Source organism: Coregonus clupeaformis, chromosome 30 (genome assembly GCF_020615455.1).
Source record: "Coregonus clupeaformis isolate EN_2021a chromosome 30, ASM2061545v1, whole genome shotgun sequence".
Taxonomy (NCBI): domain Eukaryota; kingdom Metazoa; phylum Chordata; class Actinopteri; order Salmoniformes; family Salmonidae; genus Coregonus; species Coregonus clupeaformis.
The window spans coordinates 43,665,769-43,688,657 of record NC_059221.1 but is presented as its reverse complement, the minus strand read 5'-3'; the positions used below and the strand labels follow the sequence as shown (position 1 = coordinate 43,688,657).

The window sequence follows — 22,889 nt, the reverse complement described above, 5'->3', positions numbered from 1 at the left end:
GAATTTAAAATCCTCCTGTGTCAAGGTTTGTATGGTTTCTGAGACCGATTCAAATGTAGGTTCCCAAGTTGATGGGTTTGTAAATGGTGTAAAAGGAAAATCAGTCTCATAATTAAAGTGATCTAGTAATTTCTGTCTCCTATGGTACATATGTAAATCCCTGCGAAGTTCCATGCGGTCAATCGATCTGGGAGTGGGAATAAAGGTTATACCCCTTTCTAGAACCTCCTTTTCGGCTTGGTTAAGCCCATAGGAGGAAGAAAGGTTAGTGATGTTAGAATGGTGGGGAGCTGCCAACGAGCACTCCTCCCCCCTACATGTTTAATTGGTTCAACCAAAATTCTAAAATTGCAACCGCCGTCCCCCCAGTCCAATGGATCGGGTCCTTTGGTTCAACCTGGAATTGGAGCCTGTTAAGATCAAGTAAGAACTTACATCTCTCTTCTATGGTATTATTTAGTTTCTGTAAAAGAGCCTGTTGATCCTTTGCTAATCTAGTTGATGAGTGGTACAAACACCTCTGCATTTGGGAAAACAACTTCACATGTTTTCAACAGTTGTTGCAGTTGCTTCCACGATGTGGTTGGTGTTTGTCTATTCAGGCAGTTGTTAAGTCCTAAAGGCTAATATCACTTTCTCTGTCAAAGGATTTGGTTGGAGTTTCGTCAAACCCCCCTGACATGATAAAAACTGGCCCCTGGAAAGCTGTCTACCTGCACCCTGGAATCTGAGATGAATTGGAATCTCCCACTATAACAGGCTTCTCTAATCTCCCACTATAACAGGCTTCTCTAATCTCCCACTATAACAGGCTTCTCTATTCATATTTCCCACTCTTGAATCTTTCTCTCAGACCTTGGATGCCTTGTGGGTTCCAGGTGAGAAGCCAAGACAGGTTACACTGGTTGTTTTCCCTTTACAATTTTAAAAGGGGACTCAGATTGGGAATCACTCCAAGTAGAACTGCTTTTGAAAGTGTTACCCATCGTCACTTTCTGTCCACCTGTTTCTTCTACCTCAACAACACCAATAGGAACCCGCTCAGCTCCACGCTGTGGCCCCTTGTCTTTTTGGTCTGGAGAAGGGTTAGGGTTAGGGTTAGATAACCTAACCCTAACCCTAACCATAACCCTAACCCTAACCCTAACCCTGGTCTCTTTGGTCTGGAGAAGAAGCAGAAGATATAACTTACTACATGGCAGCACTACATTACTATATGGTATTGATTTGAACCCTTTACTAGGAACCAAAGATATAACTTGTTGCTGTTGTATCTCAGAGGACTATACATTCTGGCTGGGATCTCATTTGAATCAGCTATTAACTGTCTCCTATATTGTAAAGGGCAAATTTTCACAGTGTTGTCAACTTGCAAGGTAGGTTTGAAGGAAGAGACTGACTGGGGACAAGACGTGTGAAAATCTGCTGTGATCTCTATTCTAGGGGGTTAGGGTTAGGGTTAGGGTATATCCCACCATTGGGACTCGATGTCTCCCTCCCCTGGATTAGGGTTAGGGTTAGGGTTAGGGTTAGGGGTTAGGGTTAGGGGTTAGGGGTTAGGGTATATCCCACCATTGGGACTCGATGTCTCCCTCCCCTGGATTAGGGTTAGGGTTAGGGTTAGGGTTAGGGTTAGGGTTAGGGGTTAGGGTTAGGGTATATCCCACCATTGGGACTCGATGTCTCCCTCCCCTGGATTAGGGTTAGGGTTAGGGTTAGGGGTTAGGGGTTAGGGGTTAGGGTATATCCCTCCATTGGGACTCGATGTCTCCCTCCCCTGGATTACTCCAGTATTTCTACCCTGAGATTTCACGCAGGCCCCCGTTCCCCAGATGATATGGATGTCAACCTTCTTTTGGGAAGACTTAGTCTTGTCTTTGTCCTGTCCCCCATTTTTTCCACTGATGTGTGCTCAGTTGTCCCCATCCACTAGACTGCTTTGTGGACTGGGCCTGTGCAGACAACGGTGGGAAAGGTGCAGACAATTCCCCAGGAGCCTGAGCACATATAGTATCCACTGATTTATACAGCATCAACTTAAATGTGTCTGCTGAGGAATCTGTAAACTTGCGTTTGTATCTGGCTTTACTCCAATTCACAGCCCTATTAAAGGCCTCCAAATCAAAACCCTGTAGCTCACCCGATCCTTCTGTAATCACTGTATCGTAATGCCCCATTAGAATAGACATATTAGTGTCCATCCATTGGGCTGTATTTTGTTTTACTTTCTCAGTGGTCAAAGGGTGAGGAGAGGATGGCTTAGTAAAAGCCGTCAATATATTCACTTGTCTTAGCATTCCTGGGGGACAGGAGTCAGTCATAACCAAAGTCTCCAGTATCTCAGAATAATGTATAGCTTGAAATTGCGTGAAATACTTCTTAGTCAGATTATTATCTGGTGTTGTAGTTACTGTAGAGGAAGCATGTCTCCTAGTCCATGTCTCCTAGTCCATGTCTCCTAGTCCATGTCTCCTAGTCCATGTCTCCTAGTCCATGTCTCCTAGTCCATGTCTCCTAGTCCATGTCTCCTAGTCTGTGGTGGAGGATTAACCTCACACTCACCCAAAGTGTCATTTTTTGCCAAGGCTTGAAATCTGTTGTGGAGCAGTAAAGCCATGTCGATACAACTGCATCACTAAACAGGTGACTAAATTCTGTATGGACAGAGAAAAATGGTTAGACAGATGAAAGTATTCTATTATAAAAGGAATCTGAAATCTCAAGTATAAAAATATAAATAGGAAATTGGGGACACAAAAGACAAAATAAAAATAAAAAATAATTTTAAATGAATGGACTGATGACCATTGGAAACTCACTGGGATGTAGGTGAATCCAAGATGGGTCTATGCTGTAATCTGGTGGACAATAGTTAATGCTTTATGCCAAACGGAGTCCAATGGGGATTCAAAAGGTTATTAAAGTTGAGGTCAAACAGTGGCTTGTCAGGCTAGAGTCCATCAAGACAGCTTGTTATCCAATTTGACATTCAATTAGCTACTGCAAGCCACTCCAAATGGAATCAGAGGAGGCTCCTGTTGTATTGTTTAAAAATAAATTCCCTTGGTTTTTGTCCAGAGTCTGAGAATAATTGTATTCTTCCAACGAATCTTCAGTGTGTACAGGGTGTGTATCTAGTGTTAACTCTAACCCCTACCATACAGGGTGTGTACCTAGTGTTAACTATAACCCTACCATACAGGGTGTGTGTCTAGTGTTAAGTCCAATCCCTACCATACAGGGTGTGTACCTAGTGTTAACTCTAACACCTACCATACAGGGTGTGTATCTAGTGTTAACTCTAACCCCTACCATACATAGAGTTAACATTAGGTACAGACCCTGTATGTTACGGTTTAGAAGAACATCAAGACGAAGCAGCTGCTTTGGGATGCACTGTTGAGCGCTACATCCCCAGAGATTTGTGCTGATTGTACAGAGATTGTGACAGCCGGTTAAATGGCATCCCTTGAGAGGGCAAGAACTAGATGTATGTCAGGAGAAGTGCAGTATTATCATAAGGATCGAAGACAGGAGGAGAAATGGAAGTGAATGAGGGTGAAGTATCGGAGGTGGTAGGTTTGGTGAAGTTCTTGGAGCCCGAGGCTTGCACCGAGGGTCAGGAAAAAGATGAGTCTGTGACAGTAGGAGTGAAGTTTTTGGAAAAGGTGGACTCTTGCCTTTTGGCTGGTCCCTTTGTGGTTTCAGGATGGGTGAAAACAGAGTTGGGTGCTGTGGAATCGGTGAGGGTAACCAGAAGTGGTCTGGTGATAATTGTTTGTGTTTCTGCTGGTCAGAGGGACCAGGCGCTCTGTGATAAAGGAATGGGGACAAGAGATGTGAATTGTGTTGCTCTCAAGAAAAGGGCGCCATTGAGAGGAATGATTACTGGGGTGGGGGTAAATGTCAGAGTTGACCAACTGAAGGGGAAGATTCCCAGTGTTTGTTATGCTCGTCGTTTGGTGCGACGCAGACAGGGTGGCGTGATCATTTTTTATAATGGCACTGGAGGGGATGGCTGCCATTTTACGGGCTCCTAACCAACTGTGCTATTTGGTTAGTTTTTTCGCATTATTTGTAACTTATTTTGTACATACAGTTGCTGCTATCGTCTCTTATGACCGAAAATAGCTTCTGGACATCAGAACAGCGATTACTCACCTCGAACTGGACGAAGATTTTTTCTTTAATGAGTCCGACACAAAGGATATACTGCTCTCCGAGACCAGGCCCAAATCCCCGTCATTCACGTGAAGAAAAGACGGAGACACAGGGGGCGAAGGTCGGGGCGAAGGTCGGGGTGCCCTGTGAGGATTCGTAGGTGAGTGAGTAAATCCCCACTACCATCGGTTCTATTGGCCAACGTGCAATCACTGGAAAACAAACTGGATGATCTATGGTGGAGACTATCCTACCAACGGGACATTAAAAACTGGATGATCTACGGTGGAGACTATCCTACCAACGGGACATTAAAAACTGGATGATCTATGGTGGAGACTATCCTACCAACGGGACATTAAAAACTGGATGATCTACGGTTGAGACTATCCTACCAACGGGACATTAAAAACTGGATGATCTACGGTGGAGACTATCCTACCAACGGGACATTAAAAACTGGATGATCTATGGTGGAGACTATCCTACCAACGGGACATTAAAAACTGGATGATCTATGGTGGAGACTATCCTACCAACGGGACATTAAAAACTGGATGATCTACGGTGGAGACTATCCTACCAACGGGACATTAAAAACTGGATGATCTACGGTGGAGACTATCCTACCAACGGGACATTAAAAACTGGATGATCTACGGTGGAGACTATCCTACCAACGGGACATTAAAAAACTGGATGATCTATGGTGGAGACTATCCTACCAACGGGACATTAAAAACTGGATGATCTATGGTGGAGACTATCCTACCAACGGGACATTAAAAACTGGATGATCTACGGTGGAGACTATCCTACCAACGGGACATTAAAAACTGGATGATCTATGGTGGAGACTATCCTACCAACGGGACATTAAAAACTGGATGATCTACGGTTGAGACTATCCTACCAACGGGACATTAAAAACTGGATGATCTACGGTGGAGACTATCCTACCAACGGGACATTAAAAACTGGATGATCTATGGTGGAGACTATCCTACCAACGGGACATTAAAAACTGGATGATCTATGGTGGAGACTATCCTACCAACGGGACATTAAAAACTGGATGATCTACGGTGGAGACTATCCTACCAACGGGACATTAAAAACTGGATGATCTACGGTGGAGACTATCCTACCAACGGGACATTAAAAACTGGATGATCTACGGTGGAGACTATCCTACCAACGGGACATTAAAAACTGGATGATCTACGGTGGAGACTATCCTACCAACGGGACATTAAAAACTGGATGATCTATGGTGGAGACTATCCTACCAACGGGACATTAAAAACTGGATGATCTATGGTGGAGACTATCCTACCAACGGGACATTAAAAACTGGATGATCTATGGTGGAGACTATCCTACCAACGGGACATTAAAAACTGGATGATCTATGGTGGAGACTATCCTACCAACGGGACATTAAAAACTGGATGATCTATGGTGGAGACTATCCTACCAACGGGACATTAAAAACTGGATGATCTATGGTGGAGACTATCCTACCAACGGGACATTAAAAACTGGATGATCTATGGTGGAGACTATCCTACCAACGGGACATTAAAAACTGTAATATCTTATGTTTCACCAAGTCGTGGCTGAACGACAACACGGATAATATACAGTTGGCTGGGTTTTCCGTGCATCGGCAGGACAGAACAGCTACGTCTGGTAAGACGTGTCTATTAGTCAATAACAGCTGGTGCCCGATGTCTAATATTAAGGAAGTCTCGAGGTATTGCTCGCCTGAGGTAGAGTACCTCATGATAAGCTGTAGACCCACTATCTACCAAGAGAGTTTTCATCTATATTATTCGTAGCAGTCTATTTACCACCAAACACCGATGCTGGCACTAAGACCGCACTCAACGAGCTGTATAAGGCCATAAGTCAACAGGAAGATGCTCATCCAGAAGCGGCACTCCTAGTGGCCAGGGACTTTAATGCAGTCAAACTTAAATCCGTTTTACCTAATTTCTACCAGCATGTCACATGCAACCAGAAGAAAATAAACTCTAGACCACCTTTACTCCACACACAGAGACGCATACAAAGCTCTCCCTCGCCCTCCATTTGGCAAATCTGACCATAATTATATCCTCCTGATTCCTGCTTACAAGCAAAAACTAAAGCAGGAAGTACCAGTGACTCACTCAATTAGGAAGTGGTCAGATGACGCGGATGCTACGCTACAGTACTGTTTTGCTAGCACAGACTGGAATATGTTCCTGGATTCATCCAATGGCATTGAGGAGTATACCACCTCAGTCACCGACTTCATCAAAAAGTGCATCGACGACGTCGTCCCCACAATGACCGTACGTACATATCCCAACCAGAAGCCATGGATTACAGGCAACATCCTCACCAAGCTAAAGGCTAGAGCTTCCGCTTTCAAGGAGCGAGACACTAATCTGGACGCTTATAAGAAATCCTGCTATGCCCTCAGACGAACCATCAAACAGGCAAAGCATCAATACAGGACTAAGATTGAATCCTACTACATCGGCTCTGATGCTCGTCGGATGTGGCAGGGCTTGCAAACTAACCCTAACCCTAACCCTAACCCTAACCCCTAACCCTAACCCTAACCCTAACCTTAACCCTAACCCTAACCCTAACCCTAACCCTAACCCTAACCCTAACCCTACAGTACAGAAGGATAGGACAACAAGTGATATATGTTTCAGTAAGATTGAATTTTTAGCATTTATAGCAATGGTTATCAACTGTACTGCAGGGATGGAGCATAAGTCACAGGAAATAGAGGTGGTGGTGGCAGCTGCAGAGTGGTGTTTGGGTGTGTGAGACTTGACATCAGAAGAGTTACAGGGTGCGTTATGTGGTGGCGTCCCATCCTTTCAGGCTGTTGGCCTGAAGTAGGACTAAATAGATTTAAATAGTGGAGTAGGGTGGTGGGTTTTTAGTGAATGTAGGGTAAGATGGTAGGGTATTTGTACAAAAAATAACAATAATTGTCTAGTGGTCCTTAAAAAATATATATTGCAGATTTGAAACTGCAGTAAAAGTGGAGTAACTGCAGTCGACTGTGGTATTTTGGACGCAATAATTGCAGAATAACTGCAGTGTACTGCAAAATTACTGCAGTAAAATAACTGTTATTTTGGATTCAGTATTTGTAGCATACTGCAGTTATACTGCACTCTAAATGCAATCTTTTTTCGAAAGGGAGGTGGCAGTAATGCAACATTTATTGGATGCCAAACGCCGTTAAACCTCATCGAAGAAGAAGAAGAAGTTGTATTGTTTTGATGATCTGAAGTCGCATATCGGCCAGCCGAAATACCGTTTGTCTGCAGGTAGGAATAACTTAGAAAGCTGTTTATCTTCCCATGTAATGTAGTATGTTTTACATGCGTTTTGACTTTATGCACGTTTTTACTTTCGCATTGTTCACTAACGCTTTATAGCTAGCTAGCTAGCTAGCTAGGTAACTTGTCAGCTGGCTAAAGGGTTAATGCTACCCGGCGTCCTTGGGACGTCCATACCCTAAGCCTTCACCCCTACCCTTCACCCCTACCCTAAACCTTCACCCCTACCCTTCACCCCTACCCTAAACCTTCACCCCTACCCTTCACCCCTACCCTAAACCTTTACCCGAACCATTTTAAATGTAAGCTTCAATGGGATAGGGACGTCCCAAGGAAACCGGATAGCACGAATCCTGGCTAAAGCTAACAGGCTAGTGAAAGAGGGTCGTGTTAGCTGGCTACACATCACACTAGCAGGCGCAACCAAGAGGTTCCCCAGTAAACCCTAACCCATAATTGCTAGCTAGTTAGTTGGGTAGTTAGCACAGAATGACAAGTTCGTATTTCTTGAACCAACCAAAAAACGGAACAAACTAGTTATATACACACACATTGAGTTGTTGCTACCAACAAGTCAATGTGTGTATTTCTCTTGTCCATTCCCAGTGCGCATCTCCACCCTTACGATAAAAGATGAGTCTGTCAGTATAACTGCAGTACACTGCAATTACTGCGTCCAGAATACGGTTTTGTTTTTACTACCATAATTGTGCAGTACACTGCAGTTATTCTGCAATTACTGCGTCCAAAATACCACAGTTGACTGCAGTTACTGCAGTTTGAAAACTGCAATCTTTTTTTGTAAGGGCAGGGTGCTGTTGCAGATATAGCATATGGTAGAAAAGTATGTGGCCTGTTCTGTAGCCTACAGGCTGGACATAAAATGTATGGCACTGTAATGAGATGCAAACGTTTTATGTACACTACCGTTCAAAAGTTTGGGGTCACTTAGAAATGTCATTTTTTTCTAAAGAAAAGCAATTTTTTTGTCTATTAAAATAACATCAAATTGATCAGAAATACAGTGTAGACATTGTTAATGTTGTAAATGGCTATTGTAGCTGGAAACAGCAGATTTTTAATGGAATATCTACATAGGCGTACAGAGGCCCATTATCAGCAACCATCAGTCCTGTGTTCCAATGGCACGTTGTGTTTGCTAATCCAAGTTTATCATTTTAAAAGGCTAATTGATCATTAGAAAACCCTTTTGCAATTATGTTAGCACAGCTGAAAACTGTTGTGCTGATTTTAAAGAAGCAATAAAACTGGCCTTCTTGAGACTAGTTGAGTATCTGGAGCATCAGTAATTGTGGTTTTGATTACAGAATCAAAATGGCCAGCAACAAATAACTTTGTTCTGAAACTCGTCAGTCTATTCCTGTTCTGATGAAGGCTATTCCATGAGAGAAATCGCCAAGAAACGGAAGATCTCGTACAACTCTTTCGAAAACAAGGACATTTCTAAGTGACCCCAAACGTTTAAATGGTAGTGTAGGTTTTTCTGATCAAATAGCCGAATCTAAATGGCGCCCAATCAAATAAAAAATGTGCTGACATGTTAACAAACAACATATCCTAAAAACAGGACAGGTCAAAGTAAAATGGACAATGTAAGGAGTAAAAAGTAAATTATTTTCTTTAGAAGTGTAGTGGAGTAAAAGTAAAAGTTGTCAAAAATATAAATGTAAAGTACAGATGCCCAAAAACTACTTTATTACTTTAAAGTATTTTTACTGACTAAATGTAGCTAGCATACGAGTCCAATGTTTGACGGCCACATTGTTTACATTTTTTTTTGTAACGTTAGCTAGCAACAGTAATTACCCCACTATCAACCTCTCTCTCCCCCCTCACTAATCTATCTCTCCTAGCTCTTCATCTGATTCCTCAAAAACGCAACTATTTTACCAAGGTGTATTGCCAATGGTGACTTTAAAAGAAGTACAGAATTCAATGGCTACATTGTAGTCACTCCACAGTACTAACCTAATTGACAGAGTGAAAAGAAGGAAGCCTGTACAGAATACAAATATTCCAAAACATGCATCCTGTTTGCAACAAGGCAAAGTAATACTGCAGAAAATGTGGCAAAGCAAATTCACTTTTTATACTGAATTCAAAGTGTTTTATGTTAGGGGCAAATCCAATACAACACATTACTGAGTACCACTCTCCATATTTTCAAGCACACTGTTGGCTGCATCATGTTATGGGTGTGCTTGCCATCGTTAAGGACTGGGGAGTTTTTCAGGATTAAAACATTAATGGAATGGAGAACAGGCAAAATCCTAGAAAACCTGGTTGTCTGCTTTCCACCAGACACTGGTAGATGAATTTACATTTTAGCAGGACAATAACCTAAAACACAAGGCCAAATATACACTGGAGTTGCTGACCATGAAGATGGTGAATGTTGCTGAGTGGCAGAGTTACAGTTTTGACTTAAGTCTACTTGAAAATCCGTGGCAAGACCTGAAAATGGTTGTCTAGCAATGATCAACAACCAATTTGACAGAGCTTGAAGAATTTTGAAAAGAATAACGGGCAAATGTTGAACAATCCAGGTGCGTAAAGCTCTTAGAGCAGGGGTCTCCAACAGGTCGATCGCCAGCTACCAGTCGCTACCAGGGGTCTCCAACAGGTCGATCGCCAGCTACCAGGGGTCTCCAACAGGTCGATCGCCAGCTACCAGGGGTCTCCAACAGGTCGATCGCCAGCTACCAGGGGTCTCCAACAGGTCGATCGCCAGCTACCAGGGGTCTCCAACAGGTCGATCGCCAGCTACCAGGGGTCTCCAACAGGTCGATCGCCAGCTACCAGGGGTCTCCAACAGGTCGATCGCCAGCTACCAGTCGCTACCAGGGGTCTCCAACAGGTCGATCGCCAGCTAAGAGTCGCTACCAGGGGTCTCCAACAGGTCGATCGCCAGCTACCAGTCGCTACCAGGGGTCTCCAACAGGTCGATCGTCAGCTACCAGTCGCTACCAGGGGTCTCCAACAGGTCGATCGCCAGCTACCAGTCGCTACCAGGGGTCTCCAACAGGTCGATCGCCAGCTACCAGTCGCTACCAGGGGTCTCCAACAGGTCGATCGCCAGCTACCAGTCGCTACCAGGGGTCTCCAACAGGTCGATCGCCAGCTACCAGTCGCTACCAGGGGTCTCCAACAGGTCGATCGCCAGCTACCAGTCGCTACCAGGGGTCTCCAACAGGTCGATCGCCAGCTACCAGTCGCTACCAGGGGTCTCCAACAGGTCGATCGCCAGCTACCAGTCGCTACCAGGGGTCTCCAACAGGTAGATCGCCAGCTACCAGTCGCTACCAGGGGTCTCCAACAGGTCGATCGCTAGCTACCAGTCGCTACCAGGGGTCTCCAACAGGTCGATCGCCAGCTACCAGTCGCTACCAGGGGTCTCCAACAGGTTGATCGCCAGCTACCAGTCGCTACCAGGGGTCTCCAACAGGTCGATCGCCAGCTACCAGTCGCTACCAGGGGTCTCCAACAGGTCGATCGCCAGCTACCAGTCGCTACCAGGGGTCTCCAACAGGTCGATCGCCAGCTACCAGTCGCTCGCAGTCACCGAATGAGTAGCTCACCAAACGATTCTGAATGTACATGCATTTTTCACGTGTTCCACCACAAACTGTCATAAACAAATCTCGCAAGTATCAGACACCACAAGCTCCCAGCTACTATCTAACCAACTCAACATTGACATTATCCCACCCCTGGATAGCCACTATTGGCTTAAAAAGCCAAACCTATCTGCCCATTTATTTCCAGCAATATTACCCCTGTCTGTGTGGACCGCGCGTTTGTTTATCACTCTGTGTGTAGCCAGTTGATGTGATAAGTCTTGTGGGTTGACAGAAATACTTTCCCCAAAACATTCTCAATTAAATGTTAACTGCAAAGTAGGCTTACCTGGCAGAAGTATATCATGAGGAAGTATATCATGAGGAAGTATATCATGAGGAAGTATATCATGAGGAAGTATATCATTTGTATCTATTATTTGTAATTTGCAAACTTTGCCATGAACTGAGCAGCAGTACAGAAGCATCACTAGACCAGAACATTAGAATACACATTCCAGAAGCATCACTAGACCAGAACATTAGAATACACATTCCAGAAGCATCACTAGACCAGAACATTAGAATACACATTCCAGAAGCATCACTAGACCAGAACATTAGAATACACATTCCAGAAGCATCACTAGACCAGAACATTAGAATACACATTCCAGAAGCATCACTAGACCAGAACATTAGAATACACATTCCAGAAGCATCACTAGACCAGAACATTAGAATACACATTCCAGAAGCATCACTAGACCAGAACATTAGAATACACATTCCAGAAGCATCACTAGACCAGAACATTAGAATACACATTCCAGAAGCATCACTAGACCAGAACATTAGAATACACATTCCAGAAGCATCACTAGACCAGAACATTAGAATACACATTCCAGAAGCATCACTAGACCAGAACATTAGAATACACATTCCTCACTCGCTATATGCACAATTAAAGGGCCAGATGCACAATTAAAGGGCCAGATGCACAATTAAAGGGCCAGATGCACAATTAAAGGGCCAGATGCACAATTAAAGGGCCAGATGCACAATTAAAGGGCGGATGCACAATTAAAGGGCCAGATGCGCAAATAACCTCTGCAAAAATGTGTACGCAACCAATAAACCTTGATTCGATATGCCTGTGCTTCTCAGAATGCATCTCTCCCTTCTCCTTACTCACATTGGGGAGAGGAATTGAGAGTGGCTCAGAACCCAACAGCAAAACAAGGGGGGACAGATACTTTCATAGCAGGAATCAACATAATGGATAGGCAGGCTTACCCTGGCGTGACGTTTTGATAAACGCACAAATCTCTCTCGGACAAGGTAACTTTTATCAATATATTTGCCTGTAATTACCCCCCCAAAAAAATAAAAATAATAATAATAATGCTAATTAGCTGCTAATGTGGCTGTCATACAGAACTACACATTTTGTCACAAGCTCCTCTCTGTGAGGCACATCGATCTGCAGGTTAAACATGGATTATCAACAAACAAAAAAAAACGTTTCAACAACTGCTTGCAGTTCTCTGCCAACCTGGATACCAAGGAGATCCTGAGGGAAATCAACGAGTACCAACAGCTTTATGATATGGAGGAACAACATACTCCATCATGGATAGATCCGGCTACATCACAAACAAACTCTAACCTGACAAAAAAAAGACTGATTTATCTACAGACACAGACAATTTACTTACCGTTGAAGTAGGGTAGGTAACAACACATCTGCCACGCTGATCCTCAACACGGGGGCCCGTCAGGGGTGCGTGCTCAGTCCCCTCCTGTACTCCCTGTTCACCCATGACTCCACGGCCAGGCATGACTCCAACACCATCATTAAGTTTGCCGATGACACAACAGTGGTAGGCCTGATCACCGACAACGATGAGACAGCCTATAGGGAGGAGGTCAGAGACCTGGCCGTGTGGTGCCAGGATAACAACCTCTCCCTCAATGTGATCAAGACAAAGGAGATGATTGTGGACTACAGGAAAAAAAAGAGGACTGAGCACGCCCCCATTCTCATCGACGGGGCTGTAGTGGAACTGGTTGAGACAGTCGTGAAGAGGGCACGACAAAGCCTATTCCCCCTCAGGAGACTGAAAATATTTGGCATGGGTCCTCAGAGCCTCAAAGTTCTACAGCTGCACCATCGAGAGCATCCTGACTGGTTGCATCACCGCCTGGTATGGCAACTGCTCGGTCTCCGACCGCAAGGCACTACAGAGGGTAGTGCGTACGGCCCAGTACATCACTGGGGCCAAGCTTCCTGCCATCCAGGACCTATATACCAGGTGGTGTCAAGAGGAAGGCCGTAAAAATTGTCAAAGACTCCAGCCACCCTAGTCATAGACTGTTCTCTCTGCTACCGCACGGCAAGCGGTACCGGAGCGCCAAGTCTAAGTCCAAAAGGCTTCTCAACAGCTTCTACCCCCAAGCCATAAGACTCCTGAACAGCTAATCATGGCTACCCGGACTATTTGCACTGCCCCCCCACCCCATCCTTTTTACGCTGCTGCTACTCTGTTAATTATTTATGCATAGTCACTTTAACTCTACCCACATGTACATATTACTTCAACTACCTCAACTAGCCGGTGCCCCCGCACATTGACTCTGTACCGGTACCCCCCCCTGTATATAGCCTCTGTACCGGTACCCCCCTGTATATAGCCTCTGTACCGGTACCCCCCCCCTGTATATATAGCCTCCCTACTGTTATTTTACTTTACTGTTGCTTTAATTTTTTTTACTTAACACTTTTTTCTTTTACTTTTTTTCTTTAAAAAAAAACTGCATTGTTGGTTAAGGGCTTGTAAGTAAGCATTTCACTGTAATGTCTACACCTGTTGTATTTGGCGCATGTGGCAAATAACATTTGATTTGATTTGAGGGCAATGCCAGAACAAATGGTCTATTGATTGTGTATCCTCACAACAAAACCCTTTCTATAGGAGTGGTTAAAACATGCTAATAATGGAGCTTAGAGTAAACCTCTACCGATATGCCATCAAACATGCTAATAATGGAGCTTAGAGTATACCTCTACCGATATGCCATCAAACATGCTAATAATGGAGCTTAGAGTATACCTCTACCGATATGCCATCAAACATGCTAATAATGGAGCTTAGAGTATACCTCTACCGATATGCCATCAAACATGCTAATAATGGAGCTTAGAGTATACCTCTACCGATATGCCATCAAACATGCTAATAATGGAGCTTAGAGTATACCTCTACCGAAATGCCATCAGGCCCTGGGGCGTTTCCAGACTGAGAGGATTTAATACCGTCACACTGACACCGCCTCTCAACATCCCTCCGCTCTCCCTTTCCTCCACTGACACCGCCTCTCAACATCCCTCCGCTCTCCCTTTCCTCCACTGACACCGCCTCTCAACATCCCTCCGCTCTCCCTTTCCTCCACTGACACCGCCTCTCAACATCCCTCCGCTCTCCCTTTCCTCCACTGACACCGCCTCTCAACATCCCTCCGCTCTCCCTTTCCTCCACTGACACCGCCTCTCAACATCCCTCCGCTCTCCCTTTCCTCCACTGACACTGCCTCTCAACATCCCTCCGCTCTCCCTTTCCTCCACTGACACCGTCTCTCAACATCCCTCCTCTCTCCCTTTCCTCCACTGACACCGCCTCTCAACATCCCACCGCTCTCCCTTTCCTTCACTGACACCGCCTCTCAACATCCCTCCGCTCTCCCTTTCCTCCACTGACACCGCCTCTCAACATCCCTCCGCTCTCCCTTTCCTCCACTGACACCGCCTCTCAACATCCCTCCGCTCTCCCTTTCCTCCACTGACACCGCCTCTCAACATCCCTCCGCTCTCCCTTTCCTCCACTGACACCGCCTCTCAACATCCCTCCGCTCTCCCTTTCCTCCACTGCCTCTCAGCATCCCTCCTCTCTCCCTTTCCTCCACTGACACCGCCTCTCAACATCCCTCCGCTCTCCCTTTCCTCCACTGCCTCTCAACATCCCTCCGCTCTCCCTTTCCTCCACTGACACCGCCTCTCAACATCCCACCGCTCTCCCTTTCCTCCACTGACACCGCCTCTCAACATCCCTCCGCTCTCCCGTTCCTCCACTGACACCGTCTCTCAACATCCCTCCGCTCTCCCTTTCCTCCACTGACACCGCCTCTCAACATCCCTCCGCTCTCCCTTTCCTCCGCTGTCACTGACCATAAAGGGAAACCGTCTTCCAGCTGATGGCAAAAAATCGAGTCGCACCGTATTATTTCTGCATCATGTACAAATTCATGTTACTACTATGAACAGAGAAAGTGAAATATTCCTTTATTAAAAAACACCCAAGCCGCTACTAATAATAACAACGTAAGCCTATAGATCCACTTTCCTTCTCATTCATTACTGCTGCAGTGCTTGTTGTAGCACTGAGTGGAAATAGGAAGAACGCGCATTTTATGGCTTATAAAAGTGTTGAATACAAAGTGTTGACAGTGCTGAGTAAGAACTTAAACATGAACTCACTCATAAAAACAGCAGCTCTTTGCTGTATTCGTTGACAGTCTCTCTCTAGTCATGGCTTTAAACGTTTTGAAATCTCACAGTATCAACTTTGCTGTAGCTTTCTTTTATGCCTGTTACATTACTGCGGACACGGTCATCTGAGCCATCTGATTGGCCAGTGGTAGGCCTATAGTGCACTTGATTTGCTCTCTGGGTCTGCCGGGAAGGCAGAGGCTTTATCTTTGGGTTTTTTACAGAAATCTTTGGAGATGGACTGGTTGGTGACCACTGCTCTAGAAAGTTGAGTGAAGTTCAATCTCGTGCTTCTCTCTGTGGGCTGATATTTCTCGTGCTTCTCTCTGTGGGGTGATATTTCTCGTGCTTCTCTCTGTGGGCTGATATTTCTGGTGCTTCTCTCTGTGGGCTGATGTTTCTCGTGCTTCTCTCTGTGGGCTGATATTTCTCGTGCTTCTCTCTGTGGGCTGATATTTCTGGTGCTTCTCTCTGTGGGCTGATATTTCTGGTGCTTCTCTCTGTGGGCTGATATTTCTGGTGCTTCTCTCTGTGGGCTGATGTTTCTCGTGCTTCTCTCTGTGGGCTGATATTTCTCGTGCTTCTCTCTGTGGGCTGATATTTCTGGTGCTTCTCTCTGTGGGCTGATATTTCTGGTGCTTCTCTCTGTGGGCTGATATTTCTCGTGCTTCTCTCTGTAGGCTGATATTTCTGGTGCTTCTCTCTGTGGGCTGATATTTCTGGTGCTTCTCTCTGTGGGCTGATGTTTCTCGTGCTTCTCTCTGTGGGCTGATATTTCTGGTGCTTCTCTCTGTGGGCTGATGTTTCTCGTGCTTCTCTCTGTGGGCTGATATTTCTGGTGCTTCTCTCTGTGGGCTGATATTTCTGGTGCTTCTCTCTGTGGGCTGATATTTCTGGTGCTTCTCTCTGTGGGCTGATATTTCTGGTGCTTCTCTCTGTGGGCTGATATTTCTGGTGCTTCTCTCTGTGGGCTGATATTTCTGGTGCTTCTCTCTGTGGGCTGATATTTCTGGTGCTTCTCTCTGTGGGCTGATATTTCTGGTGCTTCTCTCTGTGGGCTGATGTTTCTGGTGCTTCTCTCTGTGGGCTGATGTTTCTGGTGCTTCTCTCTGTGGGCTGATATTTCTGCGCGCAGCTCTGGCGGTATAGGGACTGTGGACATTTGCCTGACAAATAACCATTACCAAAAATTCCATGACCGTCACAGCCCTAGTAGGCAGCCATCCAGATAGCTAGCTAGTTTATAAAAAAGACACTTGGACACTCATTACATGTTGTTTAGGTTACTATGTTACTATATTATGTTGTTGGGTTGGTTACCATGCTATGGGAATATCTCTCCTCTCCCTCTCTGCTTCTTCTCTCCTCCTCCTCTCCCGGTCTTCTCTCCTCCTCTCCCTGTCTTCTCTCCTCCTCCTCTCCCTGTCTTCTCTCCTCCTCTCCCTGTCTTCTCTCCTCCTCCTCTCCCTGTCTTCTTCTCTCCTCCTCCTCTCCCTGTCTTCTTCTCTCCTCCTCCTCTCCCTGTCTTCTTCTCTCCTCCTCCTCTCCCTGTCTTCTTCTCTCCTCCTCATCTCCCTGTCTTCTCTCCTCCTCCTCCTCTCCCTGTCTTCTCTCCTCCTCCTCATCTCCCTGTCGTCTTCTCTCCTCCTCCTCATCTCCCTGTCGTCTTCTCTCCTCCTCCTCATCTCCCTGTCGTCTTCTCTCCTCCTCCTCCTCTCCCTGTCGTCTTCTCTCCTCCTCCTCTCCCTGTCTTCTTCTCTCCTCCTCCTCTCCCTTTCTTCTTCTCTCCTCCTCCTCTCCCTTTCTTCTCTCCTCCTCCTCCTCTCCCTGTCTTCTTCTCTCCTCCTCCTCTCCCTTTCTTCTCTCCTCCTCCTCCTCTCCCTGGCTTCTTCTCTCCTCCTCTCCCTCTCCCTGTCTTCTCTCCTCCTCCTCTCCCTGTCTTCTCTAGTGATGAAGACCTCCCAGTCAGCGGAGACGGAAGGCGATGAGGCCACTTCCTGGGTGTCTGTGTGCCCCAGGGGCTTGTGGGAGCTTCGTCAGAGGAGGAAACGAGGGGCGGAGCCAGCTGACCTGTCTGGAGACGTCTACCCTGGAATTGGCTCTCTGTGTCGGGTCAGAGTTCAACGCCAAGGAGAACCTACAACTGACCCGGAGCTGTCACTCAAACCTGACCTGCCAATCACAGTCCTTTCAGATGCCCAGGTCACGCCCCTACAGCGCTCCCAGAGTACCATGCTGCAGGTCCCGATTGGTGATTGGATCATTCTGAGGCTGGGGGAGGGGCAGTGTGACATCACAGAGGGGTGTGTTGAGGGAATGAGAGCTGGAGAGAGGTGTGAGGTAGGAGAGGCTCACACACCAATAACACCACATTGAATCAGCATGTACCTGCTGTTACCCATTCACCCTTCATAAAACTGGTCTTGACCTTTCGCCCTTCATAAAGCTGGTCTTGACCTTTCGCCTTTGACCCTCTTGTCCCCAGGTACTGCTGACCCCACTAACAGACCGACCCGGGGGAGGACAGGAGGAGCAGAAGAGAGTGGATCCTGACCAGTCCCTGTGTATAACAGTAGAGCTCCAGTCCTTCTCTCCTGGCCATGAGTCCTGGCAGCTATCAGCTGGAGAGAAGTGGGGCTGGGTGATGTCACACAAGCAGAGGGGGGGGGACAGGTTCAGGGCGGGGGACATGTGGGGGGCGGCAGACAGCTACAGCCGAGCCCTCAAACTCCTCATCACCCTAAAACTACACACCCGGGGAGAGGGGGAGGAGATGACTCCAATAGAGGAGGAGTCGGAGGAGGAGTCGGAGAAGAAGGATAGCCTTGAAGCCCCTACAGATTGTCAATATCGTTCCACCAAGGCCTCTCTCTACTCAAACCTGTCCCTGTGTCAGCTGAGACTAGGCCAGTGGTCCCGGGCCAGGGGTTGTGCCTCCAGGTAAGGCTGAGACTAGGCCAGTGGTCCCGGGCCAGGGGGTGTGCCTCCAGGTAAGGCTGAGACTAGGCCAGTGGTCCCGGGCCAGGGGTTGTGCCTCCAGGTAAGGCTGGGAATTGCCAGGGACCTCACCAGTGCTTCATTTGTAGGAGGTCCTGGAACACATAGTGAGCGTGTGTCATTTTGAGTGTTCACTATAACCTGGGTCTCCTCTTTAGCCTCGGTTTGACCGTGTTCACTATAACCTGGGTCTCCTCTTTAGCCTCGGTTTGACCGTGTTCACTATAACCTGGGTCTCCTCTTTAGCCTCGGTTTGACCGTGTTCACTATAACCTGGGTCTCCTCTTTAGCCTCGGTTTGACCGTGTTCAAAAACCATCTTTCTGAGGGCTCTTTGTTTTTTACGTCTGGGACAGGATGTTAACTGGACAATACCAGTCTGAGACAGGATGTTAACTGGACAATACCAGTCTGAGACAGGATGTTAACTGGACAATACCAGTCTGAGACAGGATGTTAACTGGACAATACCAGTCTGAGACAGGATGTTAACTGGACAGTACCAGTCTGAGACAGGATGTTAACTGGACAATACCAGTCTGAGACAGGATGTTAACTGGACAATACCAGTCTGAGACAGGATGTTAACTGGACAGTACCAGTCTGAGACAGGATGTTAACTGGACAATACCAGTCTGAGACAGGATGTTAACTGGACAGTACCAGTCTGGGACAGGATGTTAACTGGACACTACCAGTCTGAGACAGGATGTTAACTGGACACTACCAGTCTGAGACAGGATGTTAACTGGACAATACCAGTCAAACATTTTAGAACACCTTCTCATTCAAGGGTTTTTGTTTATTTTTTTATATTTTCTACATTGTAGAATAATAGTGAAGACATCAAAACTATGAAATAACACATATGGAACCATGTAGTAACCAAAAAAGTGTTAAACAAATCAAAATATATTTAATATTTGAGATTCTTCAAGTAGCCACCCTTTGTCTTGATGACAGCTTTGCACACTGTTGGCATTCTCTCAACCAGCTTCACCTGGAATGCTTTTCTAACAGTCTTGAAGGAGTTCCCACATATGCTGAGCACTTGTTGGCTGCTTTTCCTTCACTCTGTGGTCCAACTCATCCCAAACCATCTCAATTGGGTTGAGGTCGGTTGATTGTGGAGGCCAGGTCATCTGATAAAGCACTCCATCACTCTCCTTCTTGGTCAAATAGCCCTTACACAGCCTGGCGGTGTGTTGGGTCATTGCCCTGTTGAAAAACAAATGATAGTCCCACTAAGCCCAAACCAGATGGGATGGCGTATCGCTGCAGAATGCTGTGGTAGCCATGCTGGTTAAGTGTGCCTTGAATTCTAAATAAATCACAGACAGTGTCACCAGCAAAGCACCCCCACACCATAACACCTTCTCCTCCATGCTTCACGGTGGGAACCACACATGCGGAGATCATCTGTTCACCCACACTGGGTCTCACAAAGACACAGCAGTTGGAACCAAAAATCTCCAATTTGGACTCCAGGACAAATTTCCACCGGTCTAATGTCCATTGCTTGTGTTTCTTGGCCCAAGCAAGTCTCTTCTTATTGGTGTCCTTTAGTAGTGGTTTGACCATGAAGCAATTCGACCATGAAGGCCTGATTCAAACAGTCTCCTCTGAACAGTTGATGTTGAGATGTGTCTCTGTGAAGCATTTATTTGGGCTGCAATTTCTGAGGCTGGTAACTCTAATGAACTTATCCTCTGCAGCAGAGGTATCTCTGGGTCTTCCATTCCTGTGGCGGTCCTCATGAGAGCCAGTTTCATCATAGCGCTTGAGGGTTTTTGCGACTGCACTTGAAGAAACTTTCAAAGTTATTGAAGTGTTCTGTATTGACTGACCTTCATGTCTTAAAGTAATGATGGACTGTCGTTTCTCTTTGCTTATTTGATCTGTTCTTGCAATAATATGGACTTGGTCGTTTACCAAATAGGGCTATCTAACCCTAACCCTAACCTAACATTCCAAACATATTGCTCGCCGTGTCTGCTGCAGAGAGACGAGGGAGCATGAGAAAATTATTTTGATCAATCATGGAAAAACATGTTGGTTCCCTATTTCAAAAGAAAATGGAGAACATGGAAAAATTACTGGAGTTTTGGGCAGGGACAGCTGACTAATGCTAAAATAATATTGAGATATATTGTCAAAAATTATATCCCAATATGTAACTATCCCTTTTTTTTTTACCCCCAGGTCCACACTGCTGGAGCCCCAGGGCCTGAAGGCCTGGTACCGCCTTGGGCAGGCCTGCCTGGAAGCAGGGGAGCTGGAGGAGGCAGACAGGGCCTTCAGGAAACTACTGGAGCTTCAGAATGACTCTCCCTCCGCCCTGAGAGGACTGAGAGAGGTGGGGAGGAGGGAGCGAGAGACTGATAGCAGACTGGGACAGAGACTCGGCAAGATGTTCAGCTGAAGGGGGAGAGAGGACTGATAGCAGACTGGGACAGAGACTCAGCAAGATGTTCAGCTGAAGGGGGAGAGAGGACTGATAGCAGACTGGGACAGAGACTCAGCAAGATGTTCAGCTGAAGAGGGAGAGCGAGAGAGGACTGATAGCCGACAGGGACAGAGTCAAATGTTCAGGGGATGGAGGTAGAAAGGAGAGGGTGACAATTAGCAGACTATTAGTCTTAGGCTGCGTTTACATAAGTAGCCCAATTCTGATAATTTTTCCACTATTGGTCTTTTGACCAATCACAAATAAAATAAAGTTCCGAACTGGGCTGCCTGTGTAAATGCAGCCTTTGCGGATGATAATATAATAATAATAATAATATGCCATTTAGCAGATATGGGCCCTGGGTGTGCAGTATAGGATGTAATGTAGTGGAGCTGTTCTAGAAGTGTGGTATAGAAATGAGCTGTAATGGATGGGTAGGACGGCGCTTCCCAAACTCTGTCCTGGGGACCCCAAGAGCCGCACATTTAGGTTTTTGCCCTAGCACTACATGACTGATTCAAATAATCAAAGCTTGACGATGAGTTGGTTATTTGAATCAGCTGTGTAGTGTTACGGCACCCCTTGGGTCTCCAGGACTACGTTAGAAACGCTGGGGAGGTTTAGGGATGCAAAGGGAAGGTATATTACTGGAAACTTTCAAAGTTTACCATTAAACTATCAGAATTTTGGTAACAGAGGTTTTGGGGAATTTTAACAGATGACATCTAGTGATCTTTTTGGGTACTTCAGATTATTTCTGGCCCTCTGTGGCTGCATTTAGTCACATCAGACTTTTGACCAATCAGATATTTTCACAATAGATCTTTTTCAGAGCTGATCTGCTTAGTGGAAAAAGACCAGAACTGGGCTGCCTGTGTAAACGCAGCCTGTAAGACCTTAACACATGATCTCCTCTAACCCATAACCTGCATGGCTGGATAGAGAAATCATAGGCCCCTGGGCTTTAGGAACAGTTATTAGCAGGTTCCCCCATGGCTGGATAGAGAAATCATAGGCCCCTGGGCTTTAGGAACAGTTATTAGCAGGTTCCCCCATGGCTGGATAGAGAAATCATAGGCCCCTGGGCTTTAGGAACAGTTATTAGCAGGTTCCCCCATGGCTGGATAGAGAAATCATAGGCCCCTGGGCTTTAGGAACAGTTATTAGCAGGTTCCCCCATGGCTGGATAGAGAAATCATAGGCCCCTGGGCTTTAGGAACCGTTATTAGCAGGTTCCCCCATGGCTGGATAGAGAAATCATAGGCCCCTGGGCTTTAGGAACCGTTATTAGCAGGTTCCCCCATGGCTGGATAGAGAAATCATAGGCCCCTGGGCTTTAGGAACAGTTATTAGCAGGTTCCCCCATGGCTGGATAGAGAAATCATAGGCCCCTGGGCTTTAGGAACAGTTATTAGCAGGTTCCCCCATGGCTGGATAGAGAAATCATAGGCCCCTGGGCTTTAGGAACAGTTATTAGCAGGTTCCCCCATGGCTGGATAGAGAAATCATAGGCCCCTGGGCTTTAGGAACAGTTATTAGCAGGTTCCCCCATGGCTGGATAGAGAAATCATAGGCCCCTGGGCTTTAGGAACAGTTATTAGCAGGTTCCCCAAAAAAATTGGCCTTTTAAAAACCCATTTCATGCAATTCTACGTCATTTACATGACAGAAGACAGCTGAATCTTTTTTAATACAACACAAATGACTGAAATGAGTGGAGATCAGTCTGGTCTTGAATTCAAACAAACAATAGCCCAGGCCAATGAAGCGATACACAGATTGTACAATATTAGTAGATGTGTG

At 46.0% G+C, this 22,889-nt stretch overlaps 1 protein-coding gene across 1 annotated transcript; it reads left to right on the top strand.

Moving 5' to 3' along the window:
* Positions 1–7,432: 7,432 nt before the first annotated feature.
* fkbpl (FKBP prolyl isomerase like) lies at positions 7,433–22,635 on the top strand. The gene is made up of 4 exons (XM_045209587.1): positions 7,433–7,502; positions 17,590–17,981; positions 18,127–18,581; positions 20,840–22,635. The coding sequence occupies exons 2-4, from the start codon at positions 17,592–17,594 to the stop codon at positions 21,057–21,059; spliced, it is 1,065 nt and encodes a 354-aa protein (XP_045065522.1). The 5' UTR covers positions 7,433–7,502; positions 17,590–17,591; the 3' UTR covers positions 21,060–22,635.
* Positions 22,636–22,889: the final 254 nt, after the last annotated feature.

Excerpts from the sequence above, each read along its gene's own strand:
- fkbpl (XM_045209587.1), top strand. The coding sequence starts at position 17,592 with ATGAAGACCTCCCAGTCAGCGGAGACGGAAGGCGATGAGGCCACTTCC. Across the intron at positions 17,982-18,126 it reads GAGCTGGAGAGAGGTGTGAG|GTACTGCTGACCCCACTAAC; the intron begins GTAGGAGAGGCT and ends TCTTGTCCCCAG. Across the intron at positions 18,582-20,839 it reads GCCAGGGGTTGTGCCTCCAG|GTCCACACTGCTGGAGCCCC; the intron begins GTAAGGCTGAGA and ends TTTTACCCCCAG.